The 21,364-nt window shown below is 51.0% G+C and overlaps 1 protein-coding gene across 39 annotated transcripts in view; it reads left to right on the top strand.

Moving 5' to 3' along the window:
- Positions 1-21,364, top strand: part of CAMK2G (calcium/calmodulin dependent protein kinase II gamma) — a 55,503-nt gene that overhangs the window by 14,966 nt on the left and 19,173 nt on the right. For 18 of the 39 annotated variants that reach the window (XM_081157480.1, XM_081157494.1, XM_081157483.1 and 15 more), the window contains exons 4-13: positions 6,147-6,201; positions 7,062-7,127; positions 10,576-10,648; positions 10,798-10,900; positions 11,330-11,413; positions 11,856-11,950; positions 12,476-12,598; positions 15,333-15,416; positions 15,636-15,678; positions 20,327-20,370. In XM_081157480.1, coding sequence (XP_081013606.1) covers positions 6,147-6,201; positions 7,062-7,127; positions 10,576-10,648; positions 10,798-10,900; positions 11,330-11,413; positions 11,856-11,950; positions 12,476-12,598; positions 15,333-15,416; positions 15,636-15,678; positions 20,327-20,370 — 770 coding nt within the window. Of the gene's footprint in view, positions 1-6,146; positions 6,202-7,061; positions 7,128-10,575; positions 10,649-10,797; positions 10,901-11,329; positions 11,414-11,855; positions 11,951-12,475; positions 12,599-15,332; positions 15,417-15,635; positions 15,679-18,252; positions 18,316-20,326; positions 20,371-21,364 lie in introns of all 39 variants that reach the window. The other 21 variants (XM_081157476.1, XM_081157489.1, XM_081157473.1 and 18 more) reach the window with 3 other exon arrangements.

Below are 21,364 nucleotides of genomic sequence, written 5' to 3' on the forward strand. Positions count from 1 at the left end.
GGCCTTACATAGGAGAGACGCGACGCAGAGAAACACCTAGAACAGCAGTCACAAATTCAGGCGTGTTTTGTTTGGCTGGCTCAGTGGTCTAAAAATATTTTTATTATTTGCCAGTCATTATTTAAAAATGAGATTTTACATTTTTGCCCCGACCAGCGTGGGTCAGTGGTTAGAGCGTTGGCCTGTGAACCTAAGGGTCGTGAGTTCGATTTCTGGTCAACGGCACATACCTGGGTTGCTGGTTTGTTCCCCGGCCCTGGTCGAGGTGTGTGCAGGAGGCAACCAACGAATCGTTACGACTCTCTCACATCAATGTTTCTTGGTCTTTCTCTCTCTCCCTCTCCCTGCCTCCCTTCCATTCTCTCTAAAAATCAATGGAAAAAATATCCTTGGGTGAAGATTTTAAAAAAAAAGAGATTTCACATTTTGAAAAAATTCTGTTTCCTAGTCTTTCAAATCAGAAGGCTTGGTTCTGCTGAGCCCACCTCTGTGCATGGCCAGACTCAGCTGGGGCTGGGCAGTGGTGGCCCCTTAGTCCATTGGCCACCGTCCTCGCTACTGCCTCCTATCTCAGGAAGAGAAAACATGGGTAACTGAAAGCCATCCACAAGCACAGAAGCATTTTGGTGTTCTAGTTCCGGGTCTCAGGGTCTGAGGACAGCAACTTCCTTTCCTTATGCTCCTTGTGACCAATTCGTAGAACAGTGACAAGCTATCCTCATGGAGGAAGAACGGGGGAGGGGGAGCTGAGGCAGGAGACGGAGCCAGGTGCGCATCACCTGCCGTGCAGGCGTGGCTGACCACAGAAGGGTCAGGGCAGGATGGAGGTAACCGAGACACAACCGGGAAGACAGAAGAAGGGATTCTAGCTGCAAAAAGTTCTAACCTTTTTCAGATACATAGTTTTAAAAATTAAATATATACTTTTTGACCTTTTGACTTTACTTGGTTTGGTGGCCTTTTTTTGTGTGTACCACCTGCCCCCAACTCAGAATTAAGGAGACTGAGAGACCTAGCCATCTGCTCTGGTAGGGAGACAGCAAGATCCAGGAAAGGCCAGGCAAGTGATACTCACTGTGTTAGCATCTGATTGCCTAGAACTGTGCTTCCATTTCATGAGTGCTCACAGATCCTGAGGGATGTTGGTCTGAGGCCCTGTTCTGGGGTCAAGGGCAGGGAGAGGAAAGGGTGAGCCAGGACTGTGTCCTGGGAGAGCTGGCTGGCCAGGCTGTCTGGCTTCCGGTGGGAACCAGGGCTCCTGGAGATGTGGCAGAGCTATGGGCCCAGGAGGCTGGGGGTTGCCATGGATCCTGACCTGGCTTGTGGCAGGAGAGAAGGCAGTTTTGTCCCCCTGATTCACTATTCCTCTCATCTTTCCACTGCTCCATCCTTCAGAGCTGTGGCCCTTTTGGCTCCAGCCTCTTTAACTCCATCCCACAGGGATACAAGTGGATCAGCGGAGAGTGGTGCAGAGTTGAGGAAGCCGAGAGCAAAGCGCTTATGGTCAAATTCTGGATGCTGTCAGACTCAGAAGGGTATTTGGTGCAAGGAGCCAGGCACCCCCAGCTTTATTCCCTAACAGATATTCTGTCCCAGGAGTTAAAAGCCTGTTAGAAGAGTGAACCCTAATGTAAATTATGGACTGTGGGTGATAAGGACGTGTCAGTGTAGGTTCATCAACTATAACAATTGTACCACTCCGGTGGGGGCTGTGCATAGTGGGGGAGGCTGTGCATATGTGGGGACAGAGGATATGTGGGAGCCCTGTGTACTGTCTGCTCAGTTTTGCTGTGAACCCAAATTGCTCTAAAAAATAAAGTCTACGGATTTTTTTTTAAGACGCCTATTGGTTATGTGGTGTGCTGCGAAACCGAACAGCCCTAGGAGAGTGGCCAAAGGTGTGGCGTTGAGAGGAGGAGACAGCAGGAGTGCTGAGCGTCTAAAGTTGGAATGGAGTGTTTGTGCTCTGCCTGTGACCTGCTTGCTCCCTGCTCTAAATTCCTCTGATGACTAGACTCCGACTTCCTTCATGCTGAGCCGCCCCAGCGGTTTCGGTCACAGTCTAGCCCTGTGGTTTAGAGCAGCACTTCTCGAACTTTTATGTGCTTATGGATCACCTGCGGATCATGTTAAAATCTGGATCTGATTCAGCAGGTCTGGGGCGGACCTGAGCTTCCTCGTGTCTCCAGGTGATACTCACGATGCTGGTCTGTGGACCATATACTAAGAGAAGCAAAGGCCTGTGGCTTTGGGCTCAAGTCCAGGTTTGAATAGGGGATTTGCCGGTCAGTAGCTGCGACTTTTCGGCACATCATTTCGCCTGCCTGTGCCTTTGTTCTGTCACTTGTGCCTTTTTGTGGAGTTGCGGTGAGGATTCAGCAAGCGGAGGAGGCCTAGGAAATAAAGGGAGATAAAAACAGATTCCAACTGCCAGAAGTGATCCGTGCTAGACCCCCAGCCCCACCTCAGTGCAGAAGGTATTCAAGCCAGACCGCCTTGCGCCCAGGGCCCATTCAACTACCAGTAAGTGTAGCAAAGATAGTTGCAAAGAAAAAGTAGGGAACATCGGATCACGAGTGAACAGCTCCTGAATCCCTACCCACCACTCCTGGGGGGCATCCTCAGCCCCCCACCAACCCCTGCCACAGGACCTCCTTCCTAACGTCCGTGCTTTTGCTGCAGACATTAACAGTGACACTTTTTCAATGCTTTTTGACCATGGTTTGTTAGTTAAAATATGGCATATTATTGGGTGGTTTTTAAAGAATTGGGAATAGCCACAATAATTGGGTTGTGGCTCTGTCAGTCCTTGAAGGTCTAAAACATCAAGTAAAAGTATTTGGGTGTTTTTTTGGCCTTCTTTCCACAGTTTGTAAAGAACAATAATTAGGCTAAACACTGTAATGTAATAAACACTGTATATCCCTTTCTCCTATCTTCCTGTCTATAGACTTGCCTGGCCGCCTTGGCCTTCCTGCCCTCTCCTTACTGGGGTATGGGCTGGGTGTCGGATTATTTCATGGCACAAGTCCATAGCATCCTTTACTCCCACCTCACAGCCCTCAGCACAGTAGTGCTAGTTACAGATTTGCGTATGTGCCGGTGGAAAGCCCGTCTTCCCCGTTCACCTGGAAGCTCCGTGGCGGAGGGCCGGGTTTATTGCCTTCACAGCCAGATCCGTGGCATGTACAGCCATGCCTGCTTCAGAGAAGGTGCCGAACGGACGTTGATGAGTGAATCAGAATGGCCAGGGCTAGTGGGGACAGGTTGGAGCTCCTTTGCCTAAGAGGATGGAGAAAGTGACTTCCTAACAGGCAGTTCTACAATATCAGGGATCTTATGCCAGTTTGTTTTGGCTTCAGGTCTCAGTTCTGCCACTTGGTATGACCTTGAGTGAGTTTCTTTGGAGTCTCAGTTTCCTCTCCTGTTAGATGGGGGTGATAGAAGTACCTGTCCCACAGAGTTAATGTGCGAGTTGAGTAAAATGGCATGTGTAAAGCACTTGCCACAGTGCCTAGCACATAGAAATAGTTCAAGTGTTAGTTATAATTTAGAGCATTATTATTAAGAATCCACTAGGTAGGCACTTAGAGTGGTGCAGTCAGTTTTCTCCCCTGTTCTCAGTTCCCTGTTAATTTTCTTTATAAGTGGGAAAAAAACACAAAAGAGATGGGCCTTCCACACCTGTCCCTGCTTGTCTCGGTAGAACCTTGCTCTGGGTCCCACACCACAGCCATTCCCTCGCCTGGGTGACCTGGAAGGGTAGGTCTTCCTTTGCTGCTTCTCTTGCCCTGCTTCCTCCCACCTGGGCTCTGTGTATGGTTCCTGGAGAAGGGCAGGTGCCAGTGACTCCCTGTCTGGGGATAGGCATGGGTGCCTGCACTTTCTGTCCTGTTCTTAGCCCTGCTGTGCTGTGCTGGGGGTGGGGTTAGGGTCTGGGGGAGGCAGGGTGGGCAGCTGGACTCCCCAGGAGTGGTTGTTAGCACCGTGCCTGCTGTCCTGTGAGCTCACCATCCTGCTGCTGTTAGTCACCTCCCTAACAAAGCTGGTTTTTAGCTTCTGGGACAGCTGATTTCCAGGGGATTATTTGTATTACACACTTTAATGCTTTTTAATAGCAAATTTCTAATTAAATGGAAAGTCCTTTTGAAAGCAAGGGAGCAGCAGCTGCAGCAGGACTCAGCATGCAGCACTGACTTAGACCAGAGAAGCACAGTGAAGGAAGTGGAAGGGCTCTGGGGGCTGTGTGTGAGCGTGCCTGGGTTAGTCAGGGTGGGAAGGAAGCAGGCATCTGGCTGTAGGTCTGGCTGTAGCTCCTTCCTTCTGTCATCTGCAGGCCTAGAGAAGCAGAAGCTTGTTTGCCTGAGGACAGGAGAGAAAGGTTTGAGGAGGAGTGATTTTAGAAGTACCACCTACCTTTGGTCCCACTGGTAAATCACAGAAATACTGAGTTTGAGGTGGAATTTGGAGCTGAGAAACCAGATCAGATCAAATAAGGTAGGCAGTGAGAAGTATAAACAGTCCTCAGGCCCTAGTTCAAACCCTGGCAGCCTGAGTCCTCATTTGTCAAGCGAGGAGAACCATAGCGCTCTCGTGATGGCTTAGTGCCTGCATTTTGTGCTCTGGGTGATCCTGCTTTGGTGGGGAGGGGATGTAGGGAAGCACCTCAGCCCTGATGAACCGCTCGGACACTGGAAATGGAAGCTGTCATTTGGGGCAGTTGGCAGCCTGGGCCACACCAAGGAAGAGAAACTAATTTTTTTTGTCTCCAAGAACTTCACTGGTTGGTTTGGTGTCAGGCCATTCCTGAAGTGCTCTCTGAGGTCTCCTGAAACTGCCGAGGGTTGGAGCGAAGGTCAAATAGAGCGAGCCCTTTGGAACCGAGGTTTCCCATCAAGAGAGTTCAGGTGAGGGAAGGAACAGGAACAGCCAGACTGTCAGCCAAAGCGTGAGCTATGTTTGCATTAGAATGATGCTCAGAGCTTGGCATTTAACCCAGAGGTGGCTCTGAGGGCAGGAGCTTGTTGAGCAGACCTCAGAAGACATTAGGTTGGTGTTTTGCCCAAGAGTTCTGGAGGCAGGGAGTGGGAAGGGATTCTGCCCATCGGCCTTCTCTCGCAGTTGGTGGGTTGCCATGGGCGGCTCCATGTGGTGGCCTCCTAGACCCACCTGTGCTGTTGTAGGTATATTCGTGAATGGTCTCTCTCCCGGGCTCCATTATTTTGTTACCTGGGTGTGTGGGCCACTCCACGTGTCCTATAGGGAGCAGCGGTGGAGACCAGGCTTTGGAGACAGATAGAGCTGGATTCACAATTTTAACCCACCGTGTCTTTGGCCTTTAGCAAGATACCATCTGTCCCTGAACCTCCTGAGTCCTCATCTGTAGAAAGGGGGTAACACCCATCTCATGGTGGTCATCAGGAATAATAAACTCCTCTTAGGCAGGCACTACATCCTTCCTAAATCTAACCGCCCAGCACAGAGTCTGGCACATAGTAGGCACTCAGTAAATGCCTGTAGAACAAGGGACGTATGCCAAGAGGCTTACACAGGCCTGGCACACAGTAGGCAGTTAATATAACGGTGATTGTTGTCTTTGCCTGAATTTGCCAGTTGCCTCCCATGCTCGCCAGCCATCATCCTCGCTCCACGTGCCTTCCTCTGGGCTCTCCCTCTCCCACTTCTTCCCCTCCCATTAATTCTTCTGTTCCCATTGACCCTTCTGAAAGAGCTCTCGGCTCGCCCATCTTGTCATCCTCCGTCCCCTGCGGTAAGCGTCACTAGGTGCTCCTCGCTGTGCATTACGCTGTCACTCGTCATGTCCCAGGACCGCCTGCTCTGGGACCAGCCCCTCTGGGAAGGTTTCAGCCCTTCTCTGCCTTCTTAGCCACGAAGCTTCTCTTGCCTACGTCTGAGGCAGTCTGAGGTGGCGACCCGAGCGCCGAGCCTGGGGTCTGGTTGTCCCTCTGTGCCGTGGCTGCATAGCCTGGGATGGGGGCGCTGGGCACGCGGCCACTTCTCACGGCCGCTCCTTCAGGAGAGAGCCCAGCGAGGCCGGCAGAGGGGCGGGGGTGGCTGCTGAGCAGGAGAGGGTCAGGATTTCCAGTTTCTCTCTGCTAATGTCTGTTCCATCTCCTCTCTTGCAGTGCGCCTCCATGACAGTATTTCTGAAGAAGGGTTTCACTACCTCGTGTTTGACCTGTAAGTGCCACTTTCTGAGGGTGTGGGGCCTTTTCCTTCAGCTAGTTCAAAATGAAGGCTTGGAAGAAGGCCTGAGCTAGGCCTCCAGCCTCGGCCAAGGGCCCCTGTCCTTTGCCCGAGGGGAAGAATTTGGTTTTGAACTTCCTCCGGTAGCCGGCATGCTGCTGAGGGGACATCACGGCTCGTGCGGCATCCCTCCCGCCCCGGGGTCCGAGCCCCAGAACGGCATTGCTGGCGCGTTTCTGTTCAGCACGCACCTCGTGCAGGTGCCTTTTCCTTGTCTCTCGGTGTGTGGTCCTTAGTGGAGAAATAGAGCACAGCTCTTTACATGACCTTAAAAATTCTGCGAACTCGAAGGTAGCTTCTATCAGTTGTAAGCTGGCTCTGATTGGTCTCTCTCCACTCCGGCTGTGGTTGAATATCTTAAAAGTGGCTCTTCACCTCCTGGAAATACCTCTTTGGTATGTTCAGGGTTGGGTCTCATTCTCTCATTCTGCAACTTCCAGTCGTAGGTCTGGTCATTTGGGGCAACTGTACCTTCGTGTTTATGTTGATCTCAAGTCTGTGACTTTCTAAGTAGGTCAGTTATTTTCTCTTAGATCCCTGTATATTCGTCTTTGCCTGAGCATTAGCTATCTGTAAGGTCATAAAAACAGAGATGCAGGAAGAGGGGCGGGCCCATGTTACCCCAGGGAGGAGCCCCGTGTCATTGAAGGATGGAGTGTGTTCTGGGCTCTTGAATGAAATGAATATAGAGTTAGGATTTCTTTAAAAGCTGTTCTGCAGTGTCACCTGTTACCTGCTGGATGCTGGGGCGGGCCGCCTTGCCTCCTCTGATCCTCTCTGTTTGTTGGTTGCAGTGTTACTGGTGGAGAGCTGTTTGAAGACATTGTGGCCAGAGAATACTACAGTGAAGCTGATGCCAGGTGAGATGAGGGCCCTGTAGTTCAAGTGTGAGTCTTGGTCATCTTAGGGGGCCAAGCATTGTGTCTGTTTGAATAGTTCTCTTGTCTGGACAAAGATTCTGTAGAGCTGGACTCAGGCTGCATTCTGTGGGTGAAACAAAAAGTTAAAAATTCAGCACTTGCAAATAAATTTTTTTGCAAAGCTCTTACAAGTCTCCATACGCCATCACCCCAGAAATACCTTTGCTTTGCACTACTGTGTACTTGTAGGCATGCCCAAGGGCCCTCCCTACCCCCTTCCTTTCCTTTGACAAATTCTACTGTGTACAAGGCATTCTCGGGATGATCCAGAGATGGAGAAACATGGTTTTTGTCCCAAAGGGTTAATAATCCAGCCAGGAACCTTTTTGGGGATGTCGGCCTTCATCACGTTGTGTCTTTTTTAAAAATATATATATATCTTTATTGATTTCAGAGAGAGGAAAGGAGAGGGAGAGAGAGAGATAGAAACATCAATGATGAGAGAGTCATTGATCGGCTGCCTCCTGCACGCCCCCGACTGGGAATTGAGTCCGCAACCCGGGCATGTGCCCTGACCGGGAATCGAACCCTGATCGCCTGCATCTTAGGTCGATGCTCAACTGCTGAGCCACGCCCGGCCGGGCCACGTTGTGTCTTGACCACCATGACCAGCCCTGATGCGGGCTTCTCAGGCTGGAAGTCATTCCTCTGCCACACCTCTCAGCCCAAGCCCTCCATGGGAGCCCTGGCAGCTCCTTTATGTGACACAGCAGTTTCCTCCTCCGCCACAGCTCTGGGCACTTGCTTGGCCAGCCTTTCCCGCCTCGGTTCCTCCCCCAGCCCGAGTTTTCTCGGAGGGTGATGTCCATACAACCTGGTTGTGATCATCCTGCCTGTAGCTTATCTGCATATGTGGCTGCTCCAGCTGCCTCTGGAGAGTGGGGAGCGCAGCTTCCTCACAAATTTCTCAACTCAGAGAGGCCAGTGTTTGTTGATCAACTTCAGATGCTTCAGCCTCAGGAGAAATTCTCAAGTGGGGAGATGAATTCCAGTGCCAGCAGGGGAGGACCAGGCTGTGGGGCGGGAGGAGGTGGTGATAGCTCAGGGAGTCTGGCGGGGAGGAGGGAGAGCTGGGGGGATGACTGTACCAGTGGGCTTGGCCTGGCTCTGCTGGGACACTTCGCACTTTTGCCATTTTTGGCCAGAAGGCTCTCCCTGCTAGCCGGGCTCTGTTCTAATTATACATTTCTGTGGAGACTCGCCTCTTCAGCTCAGTCTTAAAGTCTCTTTGGCCTGCTCTTGGGCTGTGTCCTGTAGGGAGGCCCGCGCCTCCAGGAGCCTCATAGTCCCTTGGCTCTTGTGGAAACCCCACGGTCAGATTTTAAGGAAGGAGTAATAAGTCCAGGTCACCAGCCCAGTGCCCCCAGACACTGCAGGCCTGCTCTGTATGCCTGGTAGTACCTGCTGGCTGCGGCTCCATTCTCTAGGCCAGGGTTCTTCAACCTCAGCAGTACTAACATTTAGGGCCAGATAATTTTTTGTTGTGAGACCCTCTCTTGAGCATTGTAGAGGTTTAGAAGCATCTCTGGCCTCTATCCACTAGATGCCAGTAGCACCTAACTCCTCAGTTGTGGCAACCAGAAATGTCTGCAGGCATTGCCAAATGTCCCTTGGGAGGCAGCATTTCCCCCAGTTTTCACCACTGCCCTAGACTGTCAACACTCTGCCACGAGTTTGACTGCAGTGGGGCAGGATAGTTTGGGAGTTGGACAGTCTAATTCAGGAATCAGCATGATTGGGACTCTTAGTTTGTCTTTTTCTATGCAAAATCATCATCAGAAATGCTCCTTAGGGATTCTATTTTGTTGTTTGTTTGTTTGTTTGTTTTAAAAGATTTTTTTAATGAGTTTATTTGAGCCAAACTGACGACAATTGCCTGTAAGCCAAGTCTTATGGATTGTGAAAATGCTCCAGAAAACGGCAGTTTTACCACCTATGTTATACATCAGAATCAAAGAGGAAGATGTGAGGGGTTATATGAAATCCAAAACCAAAGAGGGGAGATCTGTGGGACTAGATAAAAAGTAAACCGAATAAACACATACTTCTTTTACATTTGTGGGTATAGTTAACATACTAATAACAATGAGGAAATTTGTGGCTTCTGCTCTGGTGTAGTAGTTGTATTTTGGGGGTGAGGGGAGAAGGGGAGAGATTATTTTGATATTCCAAAGCAAAAAGACAGTTAAGGTGAAGATTGACCTTTGTTGGGGAAAAATACTGCCCTAGAACATGACTACCTGCCAAGAGCTGCTTTTAGTTAGAAAGTTTTAATTTCAGACCATCCTATGTGGTTACTTTCCGTCTCTGAGTTTGTAAGGCCACTGCCATGCAGGCCTCCCCTGAGTTTGTCAGGTTTAGTGGGTCGCCCCCTTTTGGTCATAAATCAATCCAAAGGATGCATTGATGATCAACGTGCTGGTTGGGTAATGTGGTCCCACAGTGCTAGGAAGGCTCATTCCTTGGAAGTCTTGGTGTTAGCATTTGTCTTGCTGAATGATGGACCATTAGGGATGGGGCAGGACCATAACCTTGGATGGAAGTCAAGGCTGAACTTTTCTCACAAGTGAAAAGCAGGTAAATGGGAGGCAGACAGGTCCTATGGGCCTTTATTAACAAAAACACTCTAGACCATTTTTAACCTACAAGCTACCATGATCCAAGTTTTGTTGTCTCATTTTTCTATATTTTGCATCTAGTATAACATTTACTTTATAGTTTGAGGGCGCACTATACACTTAGGTACTCTGTTGGGACCCCTCTTAAGTACATTGTTTCTTAAAGGTGTCTGTGTACTCGTTTTATCTCCCCTCCTAGATGACAAACCTCAGGTCAGGCACTGGGTCTTGTTCATTTTTGTAGCCTGTGTGGTGCCAAGCACAGTGCTCGTAGGCACCCAATAAATGTTTTAAGTAGACATGAGTGTACCCACCCCAGGTTTAGTTGGACTCTCTTTCCTAAGTTGCGACCACAAGCTGCTTCTCCTAGAACAGAGTTACTAGAGGGGAAAAGAAGACAAGGAGGGGTTGAGTGGGTTCCCCTTCTCAGGGGTCTGGGGTGTCTCTAATATCTTAGAAATAGACTGGGTTGTGTTGGGCCTTTATAGTCTAAGGAGGCATGGTGGACCCTGGTGGACCCTGTTCTAGTTGCTCCTTTCCCCTTATCTATTGGGAGACTCTGGACAAACCACTTAATCTGCCTGGGACTCAGTTTCTTCTTCTGTAAAATAGGTTGAACTAGATGATGTCCAGAGTCTGAGGTTCTAGCTCACTGTTCAGTGATTTTGTGAACCTGTGATCCAGAGTTACGTGCTTTAGTCCACAGCATGTGGTTGTGAAGGAGGTGGTTTAACCCTGCACTGACATTTGTTTTTCTTCTGCTTTTGCAGCCACTGTATACATCAGATTCTGGAGAGTGTTAACCACATCCACCAGCATGACATCGTCCACAGGGACCTGAAGGTACTGCTCAGGCTTCCCCTTTGCGTCCGGCTCGTGAAGTGTTGTCGCCACCTGGTGCCACTTGGTGGTACTACGAGGCCCACCCACACCCGGCTTCCTCTGGGCCTAGGGGTGGGTGCCTCACAAGGTTCTGTCTTTCCCTCATGCAGCCGGAGAACCTGTTGCTGGCGAGTAAATGCAAGGGTGCTGCAGTCAAGCTGGCTGATTTTGGCCTAGCCATAGAAGTACAGGGAGAACAGCAGGCTTGGTTTGGTAAGAGTGACCCTGTCTTCCTGGAATGCAGCCCCCGCCCTTCCTCTTCTTCCTGATCTGCCTTCCTCCTTCAGAACTAGAAGCCAGACCCTTAATGGTCCTGGCCTCCTCAGAGACCGGAGGAGAGGGAGGGTGCAGAGCTCCCCTCTGCCCTACGTGACTCAACACAGTGAGTCTAGCCGTTGTCAGCACTGTGCTCTGCTGCCTCTGGGGAGGACTGGGAGTTCCTGGTAGGCACATGGACTTGCCCTCTGATTGAGATTCCAGGCACTACAAGAAGCCAAGCCTGTCATCTCCTGCTACCCACGTGCTGGGAGCTTATGTAGCAAAGGCATCAGAAGCGAGAAGGGACTCGGGGAAGGTTGCTGATGTGGATTTAATGAGAGAGAAAGTGGGTTCAGTGTGCCTCCGCCCTCTCTTCTGCTGCAGGTTTTGCTGGCACCCCAGGTTACTTGTCCCCTGAGGTCTTGAGGAAAGATCCCTATGGAAAACCTGTGGATATCTGGGCCTGCGGTAAGCCCATTCCACAGTCTCAGCTTTTCGGCGTTGAGGGCCCTTGACTTCAAGCCATGGCGAGAAAGAGGCTTAGCTCTTCTTTGCGGGTCCCACAGGTGTCTGGTGTATGTGAAATCCCGGTGTTTGCTCTAGTGCCCTTGGGATGGCCGTTCCCGCCACACCCTCCTCCCCAAGTACTTTCTCTTCTGTTACATCCTTTTGGAAGAGGGGTTTGCCCACGCCTTAGAGGATGGGTTGTGCCTGAAGAAATCCCTGACATGGCTTGGAGTCACAGGGAGTGAGGCGTAGCAGGAAGGGCTGGTGGCACAGCAGCCCTGGCTGGTATCCACTTCTGTCTGTGCTGTGGCCCTTGGCTTCCTGGGTGGCCCTCAGCGCTGCGTGGGTTTTCTCGGGTCCTCGCAGGCGGTGACAGCCTGGCGGCCTGTGCTCTGTCTCGTAGGAGTCATCCTGTACATTCTCCTTGTGGGGTACCCCCCCTTCTGGGATGAGGATCAGCATAAGCTGTACCAGCAGATCAAGGCCGGAGCCTATGATGTAAGCACCCGTCCGTTCCCACCTCTTGGGCTCTTCCAAGCGGAGGGTTGGGATACAAGGAGGTTTGGGGGCTTTGAGGACCCAGGGACAGGTCTCAATTCCAGTCACCCACTGCCCCAGGAAGCCACTTTTTTGGTATCTGTAAAATCAAGGAGCCCACTGACACCCTTGGGCGTGGAGGTGTGGGGCGCTGTGTCACACAGCGATGAGAGGTCTGGCAGCTCCCTCCCCGGCGGTGGGGCCCTGGGCACATTGCTGAGTCACTGCTTCCTCCTAGAACCAGAAGGTGTTGGAGTCCCCTTCCTGCTCTGATCTCATTTTCTGGCATTCCAACCATGATTGCTCTGCCTTCCCTTCCTGACACAGGTGCTGGGATACCCCAGGGCTTCTCGAACGCTTTGCCAAGCAGCCTTAGGTAGCACAGAGTATCCCGCTGATAGGAGTTGGGATGGAGACAGAACCTACCTTTCAGGGTGTGAGGCTCACAAATTTCATACCCCTCCTTTCCCTTTTTCTGCTCCTTAGTTCCCATCACCAGAGTGGGACACGGTGACCCCTGAAGCCAAGAACTTGATCAACCAGATGCTGACCATAAACCCTGCAAAACGTATTACAGCTGACCAGGCTCTCAAGCATCCATGGGTCTGCGTAAGTGTCTTCACCTAGGAGTGGAGGAGATCAGTGTGCCCTTAGTATCCTCCTTAATGTTTTTGTTTGTTTGGGGGTTTTTTGTTTGTTTTTGTTTTTGTTTTTTTATGAGCAGAGAGTAATTATTCTGGGTCCTGAGCAAGGACTCAGCAGAGAAGGAGGGGGGACTGGGTGGGGCCCAGGGTCAGTAAATATCACCAGGGAGGCAGATGGGGCTAACTGACCTCTCTGCCTGTCTCTCTCCCACTCACTTGTCAGGTGTGATTTAGTTCTGATCTTGAACGAGGGCTTAGGTTGACCTCTGCAGGCTCTAGGTAGTTGATAGAAAGCAGCCGGCACAACCCAAAGTGAATTGACAAATTTAAGGTGCATATTCAGACTTCAGCTCTCATACAACCACTCTGCAATGTGACGAGTACATGAAAGAATCTAATGAGTGCTTAGGTGCACCTGATGGGGGTGGGATTGCTGGAGGCTGCATGGAGGAGGTGACCTCTATCCTGGTTCTTGGGCCTGGGTGAGAGGCCACAGGGAAATTGTAGTGAGTTTAAGGAATGTTAGTTTACAACAAAATGAAGCCCGCACAAGTTTCTGCCTAAGGAGTTTAGACTTTATTCTGAAAACATGGGGAACCATTTGTAATTAAGAAAAACCACTGTGGAAGCTGTGTAGAAAATGGAATTGAAAAGGAAAGAGGGCGGGCGGGTGGGGTAGAGAGCTCAAGAAGCTGTTGTAATTGTCTAAGCAAGACCAGGTGAGATCTCAGCTAAGGGTAAAGATACAGGGGGTGGTATGGAACAAAAAGGACAACTTTTAGATATTTGGGAGACAGAATCAAAAGAATTTGGTAACCAGTTGGATTTGGGGAGAGAGAGGGCTCTATGGGGACTGCCAGGTTTTGAGTTGATAACTGATGGTTTTGAGTTGAAAACATTCACTGACCCAGAAGAAACCCAGAGGAGTCAGTTTGTGAGAAAATAAAATGACTTTAGTTTCATACATACTGAGTATGGTGTCTGAGGGCCTCCAGCTGGAAACATTCAGTGGGTAGTTAGAAATATGGTTCTAGAGGTTAGAAAAGTTGAAAATTGGGAATGTAGGTCATAGTCGTTTCTGTACAGGTGGAGTTGAGGCTGTATAAGTGGATGGGTTTCCATCTTTGCTAACCAAACTTTTACTGGGGCCTTGTATAAGAGAAGAGATGGCCACTGCGCACCAGCGTGTCATGCCAGAGTCAGAGGAGCCTGCAAAAGGGGACTGAGGATGAGAACTGCCGTTGCAGAAGCAGGAGCGGGAGCCCCTCGGAAACAGGAGGTCTCAGTAAGGGAGCATCTGTAATCAGGTGCTTCAGAGATTCCTAAAGACAGGAAAGAACCCACTGGTTCTGACCGATCAGAGGGCGTTGTTTCGTTACTTGACTGGTAGAGGCAGTGGAGCGACAGAGACCCACGTAACCTGTGTCCAGTGAGGTGAAGAGCAAATGGGGTGAAGGGAGAAAGAAGTGGTACTACTTAGAAAGGACAGGTGGGTTAGGGAGTTTTTAAATTTTTGTTTAAGAAAAGTCTTGACTATAATGTATAGACTGCAGAGAAGAATAGAGTCTGGAGTAAGGGGTTAAAAATAATAGCTGACTGAGGAAGCAAAGGTTTTGATAACTAAAAGAGAGAGGCTCCCAAGCCCAGGTGGAGGGGTCAGCACTGGACATGAGGGTTGCTGCTGCTGAGACCCGGGATTAGGTTGCAGGTGGGTGAAAGTGAGTTTTGAGGGGGTGGGGGGTGTTAAAGTTGAGGTTCTTTCTTGATAAGCTCTCCTTTCTCTTTGTGGAGAGGTTTACACCCTGGGGGAGGAGGTGAAATAAGAGAGAAGGTTGGGAGAGTTGCTTTGGGAACCAGGAAAGGAAGTTGCCCTGGGATGGGGGGAAGATTTGCAGGGTAGCCCCGTGGGGTTGTGGGCACCAGGCTGCATGTGGTAGGATTTATTTTTCTAGCAGGCTGGCCAAGACAGCAACAGCAAAGGGAGGTCATGAGCAACTTAAGAATTGGGGAAATACTGTGTTCTGGAGATCATTTTGTGGGCCCCACCCTCCACTATCCTGTATATCTCAGTAGCTTCTGAGGACATCACTGTTCTATGCTGTGTAGTAACTGATTCTTATATTGCTCACCCTGAGTCAGCAAGATGTAAATCATTGTCCAGTGGCCCCTGCTTAAGGAGGAAGGAAGTTAGCAGTCACACAGTAAAGAAAGATTCCCTTCCAAAGTGATAAAAAGAATTGATGTTTCAGGATAAAGATCCTTAGCTTCTGAGATCACAGCTTCATTGAGGTCCTTGTGGGGGTACGTCCTTTGGAAGGAATGAATATTCTCTGTGGAGCCCAGGAACCCTGGCTGTTCTCACCCCTCCGAGCCTGGCACAGTTGCTGAAGGAGTGAATGTGTGAGGGTCACAACATGCAGGAGCTCTCAGTCCTTAGCCTCCGTTTCCCAAAGAGGACGACAGTGCCCTCTAAGGCACCCTCCTCAGATATCGTGGTGTTTTCATGTTCAGATTCTTGTCCTTATGTAACCTTGAGTTTTGGGTAGTGCTTTTATTCTAAAAGCATTTTCATATCTATGACCTCATTTTATCCTCTGAGCAACTCTGGGTGGCTGAGCGCATGGCCGTCAGTGCTGGGACTGTGGTGAGGGGCAGAGACCCTGGCTGGGGACTCATAGGCCTGTCTGTCTGGCTTTCAGCAACGGTCCACGGTGGCATCCATGATGCATCGTCAGGAGACTGTGGAGTGCTTGCGCAAGTTCAATGCCCGGAGAAAACTAAAGGTGAGCCTTGCCCTCTGGACTTCCAGTGCCCGGTATACCCCCTGCCCCATCACAGAAGGAAGTTTTCCTCCTGGCTGGAGCTGAGCTATGAAAGTTGCACATGGTGGGGGCAAAAGACCTGATGTCTCAGGCTCTATCCAGCAGCTACCCTCTGCCTGAGGCCAGGTTATACTTTTCTAGAGTCTGATTGGATTCATAGGACCCCTCTTCTTTCCTCAGGGTGCCATCCTCACGACCATGCTTGTTTCCAGGAACTTTTCAGGTATGTTTTCCCAGCCATGCACTTTAATTCTACTGAGGTGAGTGGGTCAGAACAGGGTGTTGCCATACACTGCCATCCTAGCCCTGGGTGTCTCGGGCAACACCTTGACCATGATGATGAGGATCCTGCTGCTGCTGGGCCCTATAACCTGGTATTCTGGGGGGTTTTACTTGGGTTCAAATGTATGAGCTCTGTTCCCTAGAACCTCCCAGGGAGTAGCCTGTCTGGCCTCCCATTTACTTTGTCCCTGGGGACTCTTATTTAATTCTCTGAAGAACTCGAAGCACTCTAAGATTTTAGCCCATCTCTGGGGTGTTGGAGGATGTGCTGGGAAAACAGAGATAAGATGCATTGAATCTTCTCAGTCGCCACCAGTAATTTGCAGACTGGAATGATCCTCTACTTCATTGTGTCCAAGTAGAGATGACTAATAGAAATTATTCCAGATGTTTAAACCTTTTTCAGCAACTGTGCTTAAAATATTCTCTGTGATATTATCTGTAAAAGTGAAGAAATAGACTAGCGGGATGGAAGGAAAGGCATTTTCTTAAATTTGCATGAGGAATTAAGAAAATTGGGACCAGTAATTTGTAAATCACACTTGACATTTCTTTTTAAGATGCAAGACACTCCACCTCCTCCCCACCCGGCCCCCACTCCACCCCCACCCCCACTTCCACCCCCACCCCCATCATTGTTTGCCCTCAATTGGGAAGTATAGTGGCTTTTGTGTGAGAAAAAGATTAATGTCAGGACTAACTGAAGACAGAAGTTCTCTTCTCTGCTTGCCCTTTTCCCTGGTCTTCCCTTCCCCTGACCCCCAGACCCACTGTTTTGGTTCAAGACCCTTCTCTCATTGTTATAACAGGATTTGCTCCCTCAGTTTCCCTCTGCACTGCCATGGAGAGGGGTTTGTGTGGGAGGCTCGCATAGCAGCCGCTCTGGGCAGAGGTTGCTCCCTTGAGCTTGAGTCCCAATGGGCTCGTCTGTGTTGGTTCCGGGTAACCTACAGCCCTGGCTCTGAGGAAGCCACAGGTGAGAGGACGTGGCACCTCAAGAGCCCTGGCCCGAGTGAGAGCCACAGGGCCCTGGAGGGTCAGGACCGGAGAGAGAGCTGGGAGAGTGTCCCACCTCAGGCCATCCCCTTGACTGGTTTGGGGCTTGTTCTTGTGCTGTGGGTGCCCACGAGGGGAAGTCTGTGGTCCTGGATTCACCTCTCACAAATGGGAGCAGGAGGGCACAGTTGCTGCCTCCAATGGTGTAGAGCTGAAGTTCCGCATCGTGCTGCTTGTCTTCTAATTACTTGTAGCTTCTACTTTCTTGGTTTAAGAGCCTTTCTTTAGGACGCTCAAGGGCATTTCTGTGCTCACCCTAGAATGGCGATCTGTTCTCTCTCAGGGGAAGAAATGTGAAGACAGGCTACTGGGAAATCAATAGCATGTGCCCCATCCCGTGGCCTCAGTCCTCTGCATCAGCTTCTCCCATCCATTTCAGGAAATCGGTGTCCTGGTTTCAGGAAATCGGTCTCTGTTAGAACAAAGCACCTTCACTAATCCCTAAAGAGCCTCCTGCCCTTGCTGCCCAGACCTCATCTGGCCTTTCTGTTCACTTTGCTCTGGGTCAGAGGAGGCCAAAAAAAAAAAAAACTGCAAGTGCTCCAGGATGACCTCTTTTGCCCTGACTCTGGGACAGGTGAGGACAGAGCCTATCTCCGGAAGCTTCTGCAGAAAGAGGTGTGTACAGACATAATCAAGAAGGAGGTCACCTGTGTGTTTCTTTAGGAACAAGCTAGGCTGTTTTCAGAGTTGACCCCAGACAGGTGCAGCTTAGCCTGGAACTCTAGCAGGTTGGCTCATGGTGAAATCAGGGCTTCTAGAACGTATTGCTTCAGTGGCCTTTGCTTTCTTTCTGGGGCCTTGTTTCTTGGGCATATTTACCCTTGGAACACTGTGAAATACAGGCTGAGAAAAGCTGCCTCTCCCAGCTCCCTGCCTGAAAGAGAGAAAGCAGCCTGTCTCCAAGGAGCCGGGGACATGGAGCTGCACACGGGCCATGGACCCTTCCTGGGCCCCGAGTGCCAGTCTCTCCACTGTTTGGAATGTGGCCAGAGGAAAGGGCTGCCTCTGCTCTGGGCTCTCTGAAAATGCCTTCACGCAGACCCCCTAGGGAGGAAGGCTGGAAAGTGGGGCTCAGTGTCCTCACGGCCTAAGCCAGGGCTGGGCTACCTGAGACAGGGCACTGCCTCCCACCAAGCCAGGCTCTTCCCTGTAACCCCTCATCTGAGGCGGTCACAGGACACGTGCTGAGCCGTTTCCACGGAGTGGAGCCGTGGCATTCCCTCTGCCCGCCTGAGCCCCGGCCTCCCAGTCCCCAGACTGCTGCAGGGCTGGCCGCACCTGCTCCCCAGCCTGCCCCCAGCGCCTTGGCTCCGGCTCGGCTGGCTTGGCCACGCCGCCCGCGCGGGCCCTGCTGTGGTGGGCGGCCCGCGGGTCCCCGCGCTGGGGCATGCTCGCTGCTGACCGGCCCCCGTGGCTTTGCGGCGGCTCTGTGCACTGAGAGACTGTATCCCCTCAGTTGGCAGGCAGAGCTCCGCCCCCGCCTCGCCTGCCGCGAGCGCCGCCGGCCTGGCCGGGCAAGGTACGTGGCATGAGTCCTCCCCGACCGCCTGCCTCGGCTCCCTGCCACCCCACCAGGAGGGCCAGCATGCCAGGCCCGCTCACCAGGGAGGCGAGTCCCATGCTTGCGGGCTGAGATGGGCATGCCGGATGGACCACCTAACTTGGCATCTGCGAGCGCATTGGTGTTACGGAGCCCCCTAACCAGCCATGCATGCTGGGCGCTTGCCAACTCTCAGGAGGCAATAGCCTGGGGACATGGAGCTGGGCAGTAGGAGGCTTTCCTCCAGGTGGCCCGAGAGCCTGGCCTCCCTGTGACGCTGCGGCAAACGGTGGGCCCGGCCCTATCCCTGGGCTGCTAGGACCAGGCTTCAACAGCACTGTTGGAGACCCCACAGAGGAAGCCACACCCCTCAAAATTGCGAGGTCTGGCATTTCGGGCCTTCAGCCTGAAAGGCTGTAGAGTGCAGAAGCTGTGCAGGCAGTGTCCCTGGGTTTGGATCCTAGCCCTGCCACACCCTGAGCAAACCATATCAGCTCTCCCAGCCTCAGTTTTCTCATCTCACCAGTGGGGTAATAAATATCATGGTGATGATTAACGATTGTATGTCGAAGGCTCTCCACCCTGCCTGTACAAGACAGCTTGTAAAAACTCCTGATGCTGGGACTCCACCCCAGACAAATCAAAATCCCTAGGGCATGGGATAGGCTTATATACGCATTTTTTTGAAGCTCCCCCCAAGTGATTCTAATGGGCAGTTGGAGTTGAGAATTCTGATGTATGTGAAGCACTTAACACAGTAGGTGGTCAGGCCTAGTAGTAAATACATTAAAGACATAACTTTCTAATTACCCCAGCATGACTGGAGGTAGGACCAAAGGCCATTTTGGGGGAGGGTCAGATTCTTATGATGGAAGGACCCCTCTTCTCACTGTAGAGAGGTGAGACCCAGCTTGTAGAGAGGAATGACCACCCAAAGGCAAGAGTGGCAGCAGCAATAGTGACTGCAGTTAACACTGAGTACTTGCAACGTGCTGAGTACTTGCTATGTGCCAAGCACTCTGCTTAGTGCTTTTCATGCATGATCCCACTGGATCCCATCACTGCCGTGTAACCCAGGCCCTGTTTTGTCCCATTTTGTAGATTAAAAAATCTCTGAGGTTCAGAGAGGTTAAGTATCTCACTCAAGGTCACACAGAGAGCAAGTGGTAGAACTAAGATGCAAACCCAGCGAAGTCCATTGGATCAGACAGTTGAGCTGATTCCATGTCCTCACGCCTCCCAGACTCTCCCATCTACTGTCTGCTCCCAGCCTTCCTGCACAGAGCTCATCAGCCTTGCGCACCACCCTGTGCGGGCTAGAATCTGTTTAATACCTTGTTATTCTGCCCAGTCCTGCTCAGTGGGTTCAGAGAGTGGACCCTGAGGAAAGGGTGGCAGCCAGGACACCCAGTAAACCTGGTAAGGACCTGCCCAGTCAAGGCTTCACCCCCTGGCAAAACCCTCCTGTAGGTGGTCCTGGTCTCTGTGTCTGTGTCTGTCTGTCCTCACGTCTGGTCTCCTTCGTGAACTGTGACACTCTTGTTTCTTGAGAACACTCAGGAGATGTCTTGCATCCTTCCAGCTTGGCCATCCTGAGACTCTCCATGGCATCTAGGGACAGAGCCCTCACCTTTCACCCTGGCACTCTGCTTCTAGGCCTGGGTGGAAGCTGTCGAAGGCGGAGGTCCCAGTGCACCAGGCAGCTCTGGTACTGAATGTGGTTTCTCCTCCTAAGCACAGTGTGTCCCTGTTTCTGCTGAGCCCTCTTCCGTGGCAGAGGAGATCCTGGGGTGCCACCCTGAGGGTCTGACGCTGCTTGAGATGTCCTTCGTGCTTTGGGGCTACCAGGCAGGGCTCTGCTTCCAGGGGTTTCAGGAGACTCCTGGCCCCCTTTTCAGACACAGCAGGCTCTTGTGGATCCAGCTGCCAGACGTCAGGTTGAAGAAAGGGTACAGTGTAAGAGACTTGATTTTCCTCTTTGTTTTCACAGCTGCCAAAAGTCTATTGAACAAGAAGTCGGATGGCGGTGTCAAGGTAGGTGTCTCCACCCTTTTAGCCTGAGATTGGCCTCTATCTCCTACAGTCACTCATGGGAATTCTTGGCACCTTGTTCCCCCTTTTCTTGGGAACCTTCCTATCCTTGCTTTTCTGCTTTGAACCAGAAACCTCTGTGCTCAGAACAGCAGGTTCCACTGGCCTGAGAGGGCAGAAGGCAGATGTGTTTCTCCTGACCCTAGCTGATCAGAAGGTCTCGGGGGAGGTGATCCAAATTCTAGTTTACTAAAGCTGAATCTTGAACTTGGCTTCCAGACAGGTGCCTCATTCCCAGGGCTTGACTCTCTGGGTTTTTTAGTCTTTTGGTTATTTTCCTTTTTTCTTTTTAAAACACAAACCCTTTTTGTCAAATGAAAGCAAAGTTGACCTGAAGCCACCACTGTCCTTATGGTCTTTCCTTATCTCCAAGCACGTCTAGAACCCAGCTCAGCTACCACTAAGTGAAAGTATCTTAAGCTTTCTCAAGGCATAGGCCCCTCTGAAACAGGCAGTTTGTTCCCATTTGGTAAAGGAGCTTTTCCTGTGGGGTCAGAGAAAGAGGAGGGAATAGGGGCTGCAGGAACAAGCAGAAAACTCTAGTGCGAGGGGTTGCTTAGCCAAGGTAGAGGAGAGGTAGCTGGGCATCCTCACAAGTGTTCTGTAGATGCTTTGGGGACAGAAAGGGTCCTGGGGATAGGGCATTGGATAGGAATTCATGCTATCTTGAAGCCTACCATTTTACACCATGGAGAATTTCAAATGGAGGTTACCCGAACCTTTAAATTCCAGCAAAAATTTAGGCCTTTCCCCAGGATCTTATGTCCCCAGCTGAGATACACACGTGTGCCCCATTTTCTTCACCCCTTCTCTCTCATTCTCTGCATGCCTGCTTCTCTGTACTTCTGCCCCAGGGTGGGGAGCTTGGGCTCTGCACACACCTGCTCACATGGAGCTGGGGTTGACCGACAACTCCCTCCAAGTTACAGGGGCATGA

Source organism: Miniopterus schreibersii (assembly GCF_964146895.1).
Source record: "Miniopterus schreibersii genome assembly, chromosome: 14".
Taxonomy (NCBI): domain Eukaryota; kingdom Metazoa; phylum Chordata; class Mammalia; order Chiroptera; family Miniopteridae; genus Miniopterus; species Miniopterus schreibersii.